This window comes from Egretta garzetta, unplaced genomic scaffold (genome assembly GCF_000687185.1).
Source record: "Egretta garzetta isolate BGI_Z169 unplaced genomic scaffold, ASM68718v1 scaffold629, whole genome shotgun sequence".
NCBI lineage: Eukaryota > Metazoa > Chordata > Aves > Pelecaniformes > Ardeidae > Egretta > Egretta garzetta.
Window position 1 is genome coordinate 144008 of NW_009260785.1, and position 16986 is coordinate 160993.

General features: G+C 36.7%; 1 protein-coding gene across 1 annotated transcript in view; it reads right to left on the reverse strand.

Moving 5' to 3' along the window:
* The window catches only part of CRPPA (CDP-L-ribitol pyrophosphorylase A), a 116065-nt gene that overhangs the window by 17032 nt on the left and 82047 nt on the right, over window positions 1–16986 (reverse strand). Inside the window, exon 9 of the mRNA XM_035901770.1 lies at window positions 11724–11852. Within this exon, the coding sequence (XP_035757663.1) occupies window positions 11724–11852 (129 nt within the window). The remainder of the gene's footprint in view (window positions 1–11723; window positions 11853–16986) is intronic.

Here is a 16986-nt window from a genome sequence, read left to right on the forward strand (position 1 = left end):
CAGAGATATGCATGAGATGAAAACAACACTCACATAGCAAAAAGAAATACATATTGAAGCTCAAAGATAGTCAGTATGCATGAAGTACATTGTGCTTGAAATCTCAGAAGGGAAGATTCAGCTAGGACATGAGGTTGTGACTGAAGAAAAAAGCCTCTCTATTCAAGACAAAATTTGCATCTGCTGAATAACAAACCCACGGTGACAGGCCACAACAGGAGCAGGAAGATCCACAGAAGCACAGGACAATAAAGACAAAGCAGAGAAACAAAAAATATAACAGAAGAAAACAGAACTGAAGGATAGGTTTCATGTTCCAGAAAACAGAAAAGAAACTGGCTAAAATATAAGAAATCTTGCTACAAGAACCAGGTAGTGCAGCTAGACCTACAAGAAGAATGAAGATCCTGGCTTCTGAAAGAACCAGGATCAAAAGCCAAGGCAACATTGCAGACTGAGGGAGAAAACAGAATAAATTGCAGACAAGGGAGTGGGGAAGAAAGAGTAAGGAAATCAAACCGACACAAGAAGAAACAATGTTTTGTATTATATTTTGAATTTAGAATACAGATCTGTCATTGAGTGGATCAAAGCTAAGGAAGAGAGCCTGGATTACATATACTGAATATAAAATGCCAAAGGGACAGAAATGGAAACTACATAATGAAAAACTGAGGAACCTTGTTAAAAAGAAGGTAAATGAGCAGCAAAGAGAATTAAATCCTCACAGGAAATATGGAAGCTACTAAGGGTGACCACATTGAAAGCACAAAGCCAAGGGATCCTGCCAGGGTGGGGCTGGAAGGAAGGCAGAAAAACGGTGGTATAGTTAAACAGCAGGATAAGAGGTTATAAGAAAAAGAAGGCATCCTTCAAAAAGATGCAGACATACCCAAATAGAAAAAAAATAGAGACAATCATAAATTTTGGCATAGTAAAGATAAAAACACAGTAAGGGAAACAAACAAAAAGGATTTGGAAGAGAACTAGCAAAAAGAATCAAACCCAATAATAAATCTTTCCTCATGCACATCAGAAGCAGGAAGTCTGCCAGAGTCAGTAGGGCCAACTGATGCTCAATGTGTACAGTGAGTGCTCAAGAAAGACACAGCTATTGCAGGGAAACTAAATTAATCCTCTGAATTGGTGCGAGGAAATTCACATGCTGGATCTCCTCTTTGTTAACAGCCAAATAACCTGTAAAATTGCAGTTAACTGTAGAAGAGGTAGGGAAGAAATTAAAGAGAGGAATGTAACAAATCCCCAGACTATATGGCATTCACCCAACGGTGCTGAAGCTCAGCTCCTAATGGTGGTACATAATCTCTAGTTTAAAAATTACCTCATCAGTAGGCACAACTAGGGGTAGTAATTGCCATTTTAAAACAAGAAAAATCTGGAAAGATAGAGAGAACTACAGAATAGAAAGCCTTAAGCCTGTATCAGGCAATTTAACAAAAAAGTGAAACACTGGATAATAGCTGACAGCAAGTTAAAGATGGCAGAGTCAATGTGGCTTTCTTTTGAAGTTTTACTTTGCACTCTTACTGGATTTCTTCAAAGGAGTGGGTGACAGTTGATTGAATTGACTGGGATTTCCAAGACTTTCAAGAAAATTCCTTGCCAAAGACTTTTAAGAAAACTAAGGTGCCATGATGTAAGACGGAAGTCCTGACATGGAAAAATACTTGCTCAAAAGACAAGAGTGGAAAGGGTAGGAGTAAACGGTCAGTTCTCAGAACAGAACCTGCATAGTTCAGGTGGGATCTGTTATAGGATCTATGTTGTTCAACACATTCATAAATGGACTGGGAAAATGAGTAAGTAATAATATGAGTTTGCTTATGATAGAAAGTTCATTAGGGCAGGGCTGACTGAAATGAAAGGCAGAAAGACCATTATAAACTGAGTAACTAGACAATAAAATGATAAATGAAATGTGATATGAATTAATGTAAAATAATGCATGTGTATTTCACATTTTAAATTACAGGATGTCAGCAGACCATTATTACTCAGAAAAAAGACCTTGCGAGTAATAGGACACTAACAGGGCACTATTTTGTGAAGAACCATCTCTCCCTGTTTTCCAGACTATGTAGTTGTTCGTTAGGGGATACAGTGGGTGGTAAAAGTTTACATGGACACCAGGGGACCAGAAAAGAGCATGGAACAGAAATATATTAGGGCTGATACTTCCACAGAAAACAGCTCTGGCTCAGGAAATACTTAAGTTAACAATAATTGAGTACAGGGAGAGAAGTAGGGGTGTCATATATGCTTGCCCTGATCTGATTCTCTCCCAGGCATTTCCTTACAGCTGCTGTTGGACACAAGATAATGGGCTAGATAAACTTCTGATCTGAGCCATTATGGCCATCTTTGATGGTAATATATTGTAGCACAATAAAGCCCACCCTAACAAAGAAACCCAAACCTCAGATGTATCAGGACAGGTACTTCTAGATGAGATGGATAAGTGACAAAAGAATGCAAGACTGGGAAGCACAGGATTCAAGACAGTGTCACACACTCACTCTTCCAGTTTTGTTTCCTTAATGCGATAGCTTTAGCAATTTTTAACTGCATTTTCAAATGTAACAAAGGTTATATGAGTGTCGTTAGTTGTATTAAAATAAGTATTCTTAACTAGTTGCAGAAATAATGTGTGAAAAGGAAAGCTCTCGTTCATCCTACATAAGGATGCATCACCTTTCATTCAAAGAAAAATCCTCCTGCAGTCAAGAAACACAGCTCTAGTATAACAGAAGAAACTAAACAGGGACTAAATTAATTCATGTTTCTTAAAACCCAGAATCAAAAAGAGAGGCAGTCTCATTTGAAGACAACAGAAAATACATGGTAGGAAAGATCTAGAGTAGCAAAAGCAGGTTTATAATTTCATATTGTTTCTATCAGTTATGCTGAGAAAACAAAGTTTATTTTAAATAAACTACAGAAGTTACTGATTTTCTGATATTTTCAATCCAAAATATATGTTATGTTATCTTCCCAAATAATTTTTAAAAGTTCATTGAGACCTGAAGGCTGTGCACAGCCTGGGGAGTAAAGGGCGTTTTTCATTCTAGACATTATAGAGCTTTTGCCATAAAGTGTAATATCCCATATTATTTCTATATACTTCAGCACTGGCTATGTTCCATAATGGATGAGTTTCATATGAAAAATCTGATATAAGCAACAAATAAGATTTGGGGCTTAATATCCCAAATTCATACAGAAACATCAAGCACTGCTTCCAACCCTTGTAAAGAATTCCCCCAATGTCAGCCTGGGGCTGGATTACTTGACTCCTGCTTGTAAATAGTGGGAGAGGGTGAAAGTGGAAATTAATACTCACAATATAGATTTGATGGCCACTGCTGCACAAATTTTAGGAGCTACCATACCATGACGACTGCAGCAAAAGCCACAGAATGGTTTCAGTTACTAACAATGTACAGCTTGATGAGAATTTCTTCTTGCATTTAAATGGCTGAAGAAAGTTTTTCTGGTAAAATACAGTGATGAAAATGTTCTACAAACTGAGGAAGTTATATGGTCAAAGAGGTAACTTGCATGGCACAGTAGAAAAAAAAATAGCACAACTGGTATCTGTATCATTGGAGACAAGTAAATTAATGAAGCAGAAATTACTGATCTTTGCTTGTAGAAACCCTAAATTCCAGAGAAACATGACGGATCTTTGCTGTATGATTAAATATAAAACCTATAAGGCAACAGAGACATGTCTTTCAGAGAAGACACCTCCTACAGTAAAATACTGATGAACATCTGTATTACCAGCCAAGCTAGCACTGACTCTATAAACTCCTATGTTCAGAGTTGTTTACTAATAGTTATGAAACTAAACTTTGCATTGAAACTGGAAAAAGTTACCTGAAAAATTTCAGCCTTTTTTTTAATGAAAAAGTGCATCCAAAGTACAAAAGATCATTAGGAAACTAACACAACAGCAAGCTGGTAACATTTTCAAAATGCCTCCTAAGCGCACATAACAATTTTAGTAAGCTTCTTTTTCGTTGTTTTATGTATTCAGAGCTAAGCCAGAAAAAAAAGATGTATTCTGAAGGTTATGTGAGTATTTTGGTTACCTATTAAATGATGCCTCTGGGGGATAGCATGGAAACAAGGCAAGCAAACTAGTTTTTGATGCCCAGTTCAGACAGTAGAAGAGTAGAAGCATCACTTTAGTTTGAGAATCGCATCACTAACAATTCAAAAGTGCAACTGTCCATAAACAGATACGATGGACTTCACAGGTTTCTTAGGCAAGCTAGCAATGGAAAAAAAGTTAAAAGCAGTTGTTTCCAAAAAAAACCTTTGTATCAAAATTCTTTAATCTTAAATGTTTAAATGTTTCCACTAAGAGATAGCAGCTCAACATCAAAGCCTTCATAAACCAGAAAAAAGTCAGAATTAACTCATACTAACAGATTTGAAGATGAAACTCAGATTTGATGCTCATAGTATTTGTTTTTGCAAATGGTTCCAAGTCAATGCTTATTTCCCATCACATTAAAGTATCTAGCATAATCAATACATACAGACTTTTCTAAGTTGCTATATTGTATATTACGTATTTTCCTTTCCTCTAGAGAGCTTAGCATTTCACCTTTTGAATCTACTTGTTCCCCAAAATTCCACTCCATACTATTAAGGTATTTTAGAATAATACATTGTATACAATTAAAATATCCACAAAAGAAACAACTGGCAACCTTTATTGACTAACATTGCCAGGATGGCTAAACTGGGCTATAAAAGCAAGGAACTTTAAAGACTTCTATGAAGACGTGACTTTTAAGGTAAGTCTACATGCCTTAATTATTTTGGCTGACAAGATGATGGGAGAACTCACAATTTCTCCAATTACAAGCTAAATAGCTGAAATAAGTCTAAAAAGGTCATGTGAAAAAGGCATAAAACATTAATATCATCGTTTTCTGTGCAGCTTGTTAAACTCCTAGAAGCTGTAACAGCAGAGACAAATTGAGCAACTTTCTGACCCTTCTCTGGTAAAAACCTATAGAGTTATTTAATGAAAACCCAAAAGGTTACCAATTATTTTTCTAGAAAGCTCATCTTCCTCAGACTGGGAATTTGGTACTGCACTGCAAAGTCAGTTTGTAGAAATGCTTCATTTGAGTGCCTTCAGTAAAGTCACACAGTTGTAATAAATCCACTACCTTATTACCTGTTTTGGCTAGGAGAGGAGGAAGACTTGAGGGGAAACAAGGCAAGGCAAAGAGAACATACTGCCAAAAGAAAATGAGCAAGCAAATGTAAGAGCACATATGCAAGCATTCAAGGTAGACACACTAAAACCCTGAAAAAAAGACTAAGACTAACAATTTGATGATCAATATGATCCAGTATCAGGCTTCAGGATACCTACTAAAATCAGCAACACTACAGGCAAGCAGCTGTGCTCCCCGCAACGGTACGCACCAGAGCGCTTCAAGCAGAAGTGAAGTTTCCAGGTTTGGTGTCAAGTAATTTAACACTCAAATGTTTATGACCTTTCCTGACTCAAAGCTCAAAGTTTAACCAACATTTTGATAAACTTGGAATTAATATATTTCTTAATTGGCTAATGTTCCAAAGATGTGACCTTTTTTTAATTTCTTGACAAGCTTTGAATGGTACAAAACAGACGCAGTTCAGTTCAAAACTAAAAGCCACCTAGCTGGTTTATTATATCTGTATATATTACATAGTGGAAAAAAATTTTCACGCATATAAGTATTTCTTTGGAACAACTCAGCTTTCTGTCTTTCAAATGCTAAATTTAGAACTGATTCCTGTAGTTAAAGAATAAAAATATTTCCTTGACAGAAATCTTAAGAGTACTCTCCCACAATTTTGATACTAACATGTCAAAACGATATAAATATGTTTCCTAAGAGGCAGTTGTTACAAACAGTATGGCCAAATCTATATTTAAAAACTGTGCTATTTTCAGAAGTTCCTGTAAATGTGCTTTCATATGAGCAAGTGTGACAGACAAAAAATCCTCATGATCAAATCAACCAGATGGACCAATGGTTTTGATCATACACTTTTTGAACAAAGCCTGTTAAGATTTCCACACGTTCACACAGTAAAATATATGAATGAGCGATGAGCTGTTGAATATTTCAAAACAAAATCAAAGACAAAACTGTCAAGGTGGGTCAGAACATTATCTGTATTTGTCCATGTGTGTGAAAATACTGATGGAGCACAATGATTCTTCTCTGTGAAATCACAATCTTTTCCACCAAAGCAAATGTATCTGCTTCAAATAATCTCCACCCAACTGCAAAATTCAAATATGAAGACAAGCTAAATATTACTGAAATTACTGAAGATCTGAAAATTGATATATGCAAAATATCACCTGTAAACATTTTATTCCATAAATTCTACCACCATCTTTTGGGAGCATTAAAAGATGATATGGCTCATTCAGAGTATTTTTCTTTATGAGAGATCTTACTATTTCTGTGTGAGCCATTCCCAAGGGAAAAGGATAGTTTTATGTTTGATTTGTTGAATATCAAGTTAATAGACCCCCCAGTTCTGTAACTTTTATTCAGTGAAAATTCCATCAAGAGTTACTTTTAGTTGGGTTTTTTTTTTTAGAAGTCAGTTTTTGTAAACCTTTTTCATCATGTCAGTTCTACCTACTGCAAAATATGCAGACATGACTGGTCACAGACAGTACTAATAATTAAGGATAAAATAGTGTCCAGCCTCCATAAATATCAGTCTCTGGTTTTATTGGTGAATTACTTGCTATGCCTTTATATTAGTAAGCTTACAGATGCTGATTTCTATGAGGTTACTCATGTAGAAAGTTTCAAACTGGATTTGGTTTCCCTCTGACCCACTTTTTGTGCAAGCAAGATCACTACGGCTTATCATTCATTTGCCCCATTTTCCTTGATGAAAGAGTGAGTAGTCTGTAAGACCACGCTACTTAAAAGTTCAGTTTCTGGCCCTTGAAAATACTAAACAGTAATTACTTGGCCTTAAAGACTTCTACAAATAGATGTAGGTTTCCAGATTCATTACAATCTATTGTGTCATTGCAGCTGAAATTAAAAAAGTGTCATTCTGAGAAGAGAGAGGTGTCCAGGCATCATCCCAATCATTCTAATCAGATTGCAATCCTTTGACCAGTTCTATGCTGATTATTAAATTAATTAAGAAGCACACAGGGGTCATGTAGGGCATGGCTCATTTGTTTTCAACAGGTTATCTGACTTTTAGTTTGTGATTTTAATTCATTTGCCCCTCAGGCTCATTATCTCACTACTGGTTGCCAGACCACCTTCTGCTTTGCCACTTGGATGATCCCATTAGGGGTTGTGATCCCTGTTTTGAGAACAACTGCCTTAATGTCTGCACATAATAATTTTTTAAGTGATCTTTGATTAAAAGAAACCACAAATGTTTACCTTTTTGGTTTACCGAGTCAGACAGAAACACATTTGGCACTCTAGGTACTTCTTGAGCCATCAAGCATGCTGTAGATGGGCCCCTTGTCTTCAAAATCTTAAAGACTACAATAAATGTTCAGTATGTTTGCATAAGAAAGCACCCACAGTTCAGTTTCCTTGTAGTTTCCAGCAGCTTCGTAACAATTATTCTATTGCATCATTTGTCTCTTTTTAGTGTATGGACTGTGATTTTTTTCTGTCAGTGAATAGTTCCTTTATCTTAATCACATAGCGGTTTAAGAGGCATAAGTATTTGCGGCCACCTTACTCCAGGCAAGCCTTAGCACATATTTGCTGTTCTGACCTGGCATTCTGTTAGTGCCTCTCTGAAGTAGGATTATTTAAAATTAATACAGTTCTATAACCAAGTCATATTAGTATTACTTTCATATTTTAAAGCTTTCTGTGGTTTTCTATGCCCATCCATGATGCTTTATTTTGGATGATAATTGTTCCTTTTTATTCTCTGTGAAAAGTAACAAAGTTATTACTGAAACTTCTAGATCAAGATTTCATCACTGCAACCTTCGCAAACTTCTAAATTTGCACTCCCATATTAGGAAATGCTGTTTATTTTTCCTTTTGTGTGTGTTGACTACTTTTTGTAATTCAGTCATAAGACATTATTATTTTAAAAAGGAGAAAAGCAGTAAATAGAGGAAATATGTATTTTTTTAAAATACATTACTATCATATTTAAGTATAAAACCATTAACTACCTAGGATATATTTAAAGATAATGTGTGTGTTTGTGAGATCAAGGCCCAAGTTCAGTATTATTCCATTGCTCAGAACACAGATCAAGAAATAACTACCACATGCAGCTGAGGTTCCCTCCCACATCTTGTAGTTTGAATGACATAAACCAATGCTTCTAACATTAATATATTTCCAGCCCTGCATGGATGCAATGTCTTCACATTACCTTTTGCATTCTTTGGTTTCTTAGCAATTAACACCCCTTTTAGGTAAAACTTTGTTTATTTAAGAATAACTTGGCTTCTTTTTATAGCTTTTCCTCCTAATATTGAGCATTGGCTGTTCTGCATTACACCCTACTAGACTAATTACTATTAAAAAAAATTCTTATTCTTATACTTAATAATACCATACTAGTCATTGCTATTTTCAAGGTAAAGTACTCATGAAATCAAAACAGTTGGAATTTTACTAACACCATCATCAACATATGCCTGTTATATCTTCCATAAAAACTGGATTCTTCTCCCTATTTTTAATTCACTTTGCTTATCAGCTATTTCCTTCAACTCATCTGAAAATCCCTCAAAAGCTAACTCTACAAGTTCAGACTCTGGAATTTTGAATATGTAAACCATTTCTAACATTGTGTAAGTGTTTTAGAAAAGAACTGCCTTTAAAAATATTTTCATAGGCGAAATCTAAATCAACAATATTTTCAGGATGCAAATTTGAGCTGTTATGAAGTGGATCCAATCTTTGTATCAGTATCAGTAATTTGGTATTCCATGCATGATGTTTATGTGAGAAATAACTATTTGTGTACAAGCAGGGAACATGAACTCATTTTGAGTAAATGGAAGGTACAAAGCAGGTAATTTATAAAGCACATTAAATCCTTTTCCTTTAATTTTCCTGATTAGCTTCTTGGAGTATCAAATATTTATAGAAATACTTGATATCTTTTTCTAAATACCACATAAACACTGCATTTAAGAAATGAAAATGAAGATTTATACTTTTTTCTTACGGCTTCACATCTCCTCCAATACTGTCAAAAATGTAGCCCTAGGTTTCAAAAAGCATTCAACTTCCATTTCCGTAACAGAAAAAAAACCCTATTTATCTCAAAAAATATTTATTTTAACAAGCTTACTTTTCTAATGAAGAATCTTGAAGAGTGCCCCCATGTTCTTTTATAACAACATATCATCACACCCACTTAATCATATAACCCTTCTAAATGTAAAATAATTTCACCTCAGTATTACTATGGCCACATGTCTCAATAAATTCCTCATCCCTTCTATTTTATCCCTGGTTTTGAATTAGTAAACGTGTATATCAACCATGCATGTCTGGTAGTGATGATATAAACCTGACAGCTAGAAGGAAGCTCTGTGAAGTTAGCTGTCATCACTCTTTTCCTGAAATAAACTATAGCTTTCAGGGACTTCTGGAAAGCGAATACTGACAGAAGTTATTGTGACAATAGGCTGAGTATCCTGCATTACAACAGCAGGTGCTTTTTGTGCTTCCACTTCCTCTGGTCACCCCATCATGCCTGTATGAAATTCACTTTTCCATCTTCAAGCACAGAATTCACCTATGGACTCACCTATTAGCTAATGGGTTGTACTAAAAGTAAAGTATCTTGATGACTCTCAAATCACGCTTAGGAATAAAAAAAAAACCAAACAAAAAAACCCCACGAAACTGTTTTAAAGATGTCTTTTCACTATAAAAAATTGCTTTTGTTCACAGTGCCTGCCTGTCATTCTCACCCAGACCAGCAATAAAGTTTGGGTTACGTCATTTCTAGATTCATATGTCAAGTCGTTCCATAGGTCTTCACCTAGAAACAATTATGTTCTTTGTAGAACATTGGAGCCAAAAGAAAACTTGATACATACATCACATATATACACATGATCTGTATAACCTATTTGTTAGTCATCTGTCAAAAGACTGACAAACAGGACTATATCCCCATCTTTGTGAACAGGACATGTTTTAAAGCCATTTTAAAACAAGATGGCTAGAGGTAGTTTATGTTACCAAGCATTTTATTCTATACAGTACTTCTCCTATAGTAATAAATGGTGACCCTTTCTGCAGTGATCTTATATAATCATTCTAACTTTTTATTTTCAAAAAATGAAGGCAGCATTCTGCTGCAGTTCTCTTACCACCAAGGGTAAAGAATTTCCATTCAGATCTCATATTGTTGTTATACATTCCTGTTATTGATAAAATGTTTTGGTGCCATGGTCACAAATATCCCCTGAAGATTACAACAGTTTTTTCCCAGTCAGCTTTACTAACTGTTGTTATTCATATATGTATAATTGATCCATTTGCATATAAAATCATACATACACCCTATGAAGTTTAAAAGGAAAAAACTGTACTTATACTAAAGCACTATGTGCTATGTTGCTTTTTACTGTGATAAGGTGCCTTTTAGAGCTACATTTCCACAGTTATTCAAACGATTTTTACCAAAGGAAGACAGAATTCACCCTGGAAAAAAAAATGGGTTTGATAGTACCAGAAAGAAGATTGAAAACAGTTGTATGCCCTTGTATGTTATACAAACAAGAGACAAACTAATGTCATATAATAGCATTATTCATATTCTGTTGGCATCAATAGTCTGTAAAAGCATAAACTGATAGGTGCTGATACTCATAGCTCTGAATAAAGCCATAGAATTTAGAAGGAAAAATCAAGACTTTGGTATACCAGAAAAAGATATATAACTATAGCCATGTTTAATCAATACATATAAACCCAAACATCTAACTCAATCTAAAAACAAAAACAAAATAATCAGTTGAGATGACATTTATTCTTCTTTATTAAAATTTCCATTGAATATCTAACTTCCTTCTTCCTTCACTGTTGACCAAGTTAAGAAGCTGCAAAGACTATATTCGCACTGGAGGCAAGGCAGCCCACTTTTCTGGTCAGCAGACCATGTTTCCCAGACAAAATTGTTTATTTTAAATAGCTTTTGTGAATACAAAGGATGCTGGAGTGCTAACCCTTTTTGCCTCCAGCTGAGGCAATTTGCTGCTATTGCAGACATGGACACTGTTTCAACACCTGTATGCCATTCCCTTTCTGTCACCTAAATACCAAACAGTGTTTTGATGAGAAACGTAAAATTCTGCAGAACCCCTGATCAAATGCACTTTTGCTATTTTTTACTTTTTTAATGCTGCAAAAAGCAAGTTTCAAAGCAGTAAAGCAAAAAGAAAAAGGGCCCTGACATTTTCACGTGCTTCTAAGAAAATGTTTACCATTTATTCGTCTCTAATCAAAATGCTTACATTTTTGCCTATAACTACAAGCTCTTCTGAATTTTGAACAAGAACAGGCAAGAATCTTCCCAAAAATTCTTTTTCATTTCGTATTTATTTCCCTTTGATTGTTTTAAATGAAGATTCTATCATTGATCATATAAATCACAAAAGAAGATAATTTGCACGTAAAAAAAAAAGAATTACATACCTTATATTGGATAAGGAGACCATAAACCAAAATATTTTTCTTTTTCACTTCCCTTGCAAATTTCTTGATCCTAGCTAGTTCTTCCATCCCAATGCTGAAAGAAATATTTTCTGAAACATCCAAGTGCACCTGCAAAGGAACAAATAAGAAAAAAACAAAATAAAACAAAAAAATCCACTTTTTCCATAGTGTGTTATTTTAGGCTGCCTGTTTTTAGTATCTCAATTTTATGTGTTAAGCACACAAAAACACAGGCTGGCAGTGGTTTTTCTTAGTCAGCTTCTACTGCTGTTGAATTCCACTATGCATATAGTTGGTGACATGAAAATTATTTCTTTTCAAAGCACAGTGAAACCAATACACCAGAACACATCAGAACACAACGTTCTAACTGCGTATTGAAAATATTTAATCAAATCAGAAAACAAACAACATTCTTTTCTAAGCTCTAATCTATCTTTCACAGCTTTTTTTGTTACTATCATGATACTAGAGACACATACAGGTGTTTTTCCTAAGCATCTTAAAGGTTTTCATGATGGAACTGCATTCTTTAACGATTTATTTTGAATTTACTACCTTTTCAGTATAGCATATAGTTGCCTAAAATGGATTAATTTCAAGGTAATGCTTCAAGTTTAAAAAGCAGGAACTACTTCATATGAAGGTAGGGATATGGCTGTCCTGAGCTCTTGGGTAGGGAAGGGCAGGTCTCATATCCAGCAGGGATGCTGCACAAACATGGTGGGTCTTACAGGGCCTGAACTGGTACCTCCAGGGAGGCATCAACTAGCTCAACCCTTTCCCAAGGTTTACGTGTTCCACAGTTTAATCAGTTTACTTTACAGAATTTCTATTAACTGTAATCAAAAATAAGAATGATGATTTGTACACGTCAAGTTTCAGCCTCTATTAATAGCAGAAATACCTTTTCCCTTAAAAGAAAGAGAACGTATTTTTCTGGCTGAATGATTCCACTGATATAAAACTTACCTGTAAGTACTACAGAGAGGTAAGCTTATAGAGGTAGCCACAGAGATCTGAGCTTGGGAAAATTATTTCAATTTCTCTTTGTACATCATGTTCAACTTATCCTGACAGATAGTAGGTTTTTACTCATTTTCCCTTGCAACACGTTTTAAAAAGCTGTTTACTGTCTAAGTGCATATCCACCAGGAGCAAAGCTATAGTCTTTGACTGCACAGGCAGAGATTAACTTTCAAACACTCATTATTTTGTTACTTTTTACCCAAAACAAGGCTAAGTACTGCTCATTTACAGCTACATACAAGAATTTTAAAACCTATTATTTTGAGAAAACACAACCTAACACCTATTTACCATTATCCTGTTTCACAGCTTTAAAAAGCAATTTTTCTCAAGATTACTTTTGTAGTGAAATGCAAATACTGGCAACTACAGAGCTGAAGTACTAGCATTCTTTTTTTTCCATCCCTAAGTAATATCAACAAAATAAAAATCATATCCGTTCATAGCATCTACAGACGTGAACATGTACTACTCAGAAATGTAAAGTCAGTTTAAGAATATGATTCTTCTGATTATAGCAGAGTTGGACGGGATACTGGTTTCATGCAGACAAATAACTGCACAAAGTTTATCTCTGTGCTTCCTATTTCTCCTGTTAATCTCCTCTTTTTTGCTATGTCCATATACAGTAGTCCAATTGCTGGTTCAGCTTAAAGATGCCACAAAAAACTCTAGTCAGGCACCAGGATAAAGGACAGACTTTGCTATCTGTGGCAATTTATAGGAGGGAATACGGACAGAAGGCATCATGTCCAGTGCAAGCTCATGCTTTTGCAGGGATAATTCTCCCCAGGCTGGTTAAATAGACAGTCTGGCACAATAACGCTACCTGTCATTTTTGTGAGCAAAGAAGCTGAGCATTGGAAGGAGAAATCAAACTGATTTTCTCAATGTTCAGATTGTTATGAAAGAGTTACATGTGTCCTGAAATCAAAGAATAAACAAGAACTTGCCAATTATACAGAAGTCTACATTAGGCTGCTCCTGATTATGAGGTTAGGATGGAAGCACTTAGCTGCTTTCCTCATTTATCCTTTCAATTCTTCACTACCAGGAACAGTTTTACTTTTGAGAGCAGAAAAGACTACTGTTTCCCGTACAGCTAGTACCTAAACCCTATGAATTTAAATGTCATCATTTTGCTTAAAATTCTGAGTCACATATGCCTGAGAAATCTTAATGTGCCCTTTTTCATCAAAAGAAAGTGTCCTACAGGACTTTTCGCTAACAACGCATTCAGGTTTTATGTTAAATGAAGTATATAGCAAAGAATAAAGCTGAAGAGAATCTCACTCATAAGCCTGAGTGAAGAGGATACCCAACACTGAATTTAATTAAAGACTGCTGAAGGAAGATTCTATCCCCCAGCCATACCATCTGCAATGAGTTTTAGGGATCGGAAGTTTAAAGGACTTAAATAGTTCCCTGTGATTAATTGGAGACAATGATTTGTTTAGCTAATTCTTTAGTAATTTAAAACATACTTTTCAGTCCTCCTATTTTTACCTTCTTTTATTTCTAAAAGATAGCACGGTAGCTCCATAAAATTTGAATGTGTAGCACAAAATGCTTTTTTATAGTTAGGTTACTTCATTTTTTCTAAAGATACTTTTAACAAATATATGTGTATCTGTTTTAAATGTTAGCAACCGCTCTAATCCAGTTACAAGACTTTTCTCGCACTGTCCAGTTTTGGGAAAGGTAGTTGTCAGGAACAACTGATGGATCTGGAGTACAGTAAAGTGATTAAATGTATCATTTTCTCCTGCGGCTATTTTAGAAGTCATCCACCTAAATAATTTGTGCATGCTGCAGGCTGCTCGAGCAAGTACACTTTCATTAAAAATAGTGATGGATTCTACAATGACTTCAAGATCTAGTATATTGAAGGCAAAATCCTAGTGAGGGGTTTGGTTTCATGGTGAGCTTGTGTAAGCATTATTTGCATTCATACCTATTTCTCAGGAAGTATGAAGTCCAGAATATTTATAGCTACAATAATTAAAACAAAGCTCTCGCATTCCATGTGTCACAGTTAAAAAGCGCTTAATTCAAAGTCCAGGGTAGAGATTAGCTATGAATTGGGCACAAAATAAGCATTCTTTTAACACCGTTAACACCAACTTCACCTGCACACCCCCAAAATTTAAGACAGACAGAAATGTTTTTTTATATTCTTGATAAAGGACTAATGAAAACATTCTCAGTCCAGAAAAGAACATTCTGCACATCCAGTAGCTTTGTGAATGGGCAACAGAATTGAAGGTGTGTCATTTGCGCAGACTATCTGTATTGGGTTTGTGTGGCAAGGTCTTGGTAGCGGGGGGTGGCTTCTGTGAGACGCTGCTAGAAGTTTTCCTTGTGTCCGCTGCTGGCCAAGGCCAAACCAATCAGTGATGGTGGAAGCGCCTCTGTGATAACATATTTAAGAAGGAAAAAAACCTGCTGCAGCTCAGTAGCCAGAGAGAGAAGTGAGATGATGCAAGAGAAAACAGCCCTGCAGACACCAAGGTCAGTGAAGAAGGAGGGGGAGGAGGTGCTCCAGGCGCCAGAGCAGAGATTCCCCTGCAGCCCATGGTGAAGACCATGGTGAGGCAGGCTGTCTCCCTGCAGCCCATGGAGTTCCACAGTGGAGCAGATACCCACCTGTAGCCTGTGGAGGACCCCATGCCAGAGCAGGTGGATGCCCAAAGGAAGGAGGCTGTGACCCCAAGGGAAGCCTGAGCCAGATCAGGTTCCTGACAAGACTTTGCAGACCCATGGGGGGAAGAGCCCACACCAAAGCAGGTTTGCCAGCAGAACTTGTAACCCCACATGGGACCCACGCTGGAGCAGTCTGCTCCTGAGGGACTGCACCCTGTGGAAATTATGGACCCATGCTGGAGCAGTTTGTGAAGAACTGTAGCCTGTGGGAAGGACTCATGTTGGAGAAGTTCGTGGACAACTGTCTCCCGTGAGAGAGACCCCACACGTGAGCAGGGGAAGGGTCTTCGTCTAGGAAGAAGAAGCGGCAGAGACAACGTGTGATGAACTGACCCCAATCCCCATTCCCATCCCCCTGCACCACTGGGGGGGAGTAGGTAGAGAAACTGGGAGTGAAGTTGAGCCCAGGACGAAAGGAGGGGCGGGGGAAAGGTGAGATTTAGCAGTTTTTATCCTCTCCCTCTCTGATTTTGATTGATAATAAATTAAATTAATTTTATCAAGTCGAGTCAGTTTTGCCCGTGATGATAACTGATAAATGATCTCTCCCTGTCCTTATCTCGACCCACGAGCCTTTTGATTTACTTTTCTCTCCTCTGTCTGGTTAAAGAGGGGAGTGATAGAGCGGCTTTGGTGGGCCCCTGGCATCCAACCAGGGTCAAACCACCACAATATCAAAAGCAGAAACAATTCATCGTTGAAAATTCAGTAAAATTAAAACTTTACCCTGAATTTCCTCAGAAACAGGGCCAAGAAAAAAGGATGGTCTATAAATAAAGTGCTCAGTACTGATGTTCATAGAATCACAGTAGCTCACTCCAAGACAACAGCATACAATAGGTAAGGATATCACTTTTTTTCATTTGTAGAAGTAATTGATTTTCATGATCTCACTTATTTGTTACATCAGTAATGAAATTTCAACACTTGAATTTCAGATTAAGCATAAAATCGTGAAGTAAATGCTCAGTTTTACCTCAAGATCACTACAAGATGCACTTCAGAAACTACTCAGGCCCCATGTAAAATAACTATTTATTCCTTTTTCAAGAGCTTCATAGGTACTCAACACCTTTTTTGCCTCGGTCTTCACTGGCAGCCTCTTTCCTCACCCCTCCCGAGTTGATGGATGGCATGAGGGGGACCAGGAGGGCAAAACCCCTCCTGCAGTAGGAGAAGATCGGGTTTGTGACCTCCTGCGGAACCTGAATGCACATAAGTCCATGGGCCCTGATGAGATGCATCCCAGAGTCCTGAGGGAATTGGCCGATGTAGTCGCCAAGCCCCTCTCCATGATATTTGAAAAGTCATGGCAGTCAGGTGAAGTCCCTGGTGACTGGAAAAAGGGAAACATTGTACCCATTTTCAAAAAGGGTAGAAAGGAAGACCCTGGGAACTACCGACCTGTCAGCCTCACCTCTGTGCCTGGGAAGATCATGGAACAGATCCTCTTAGAAGCTATGCTAAGGCACATGGAGGCCAGGGAGGTAATTCGAGATAGCCAGCATGG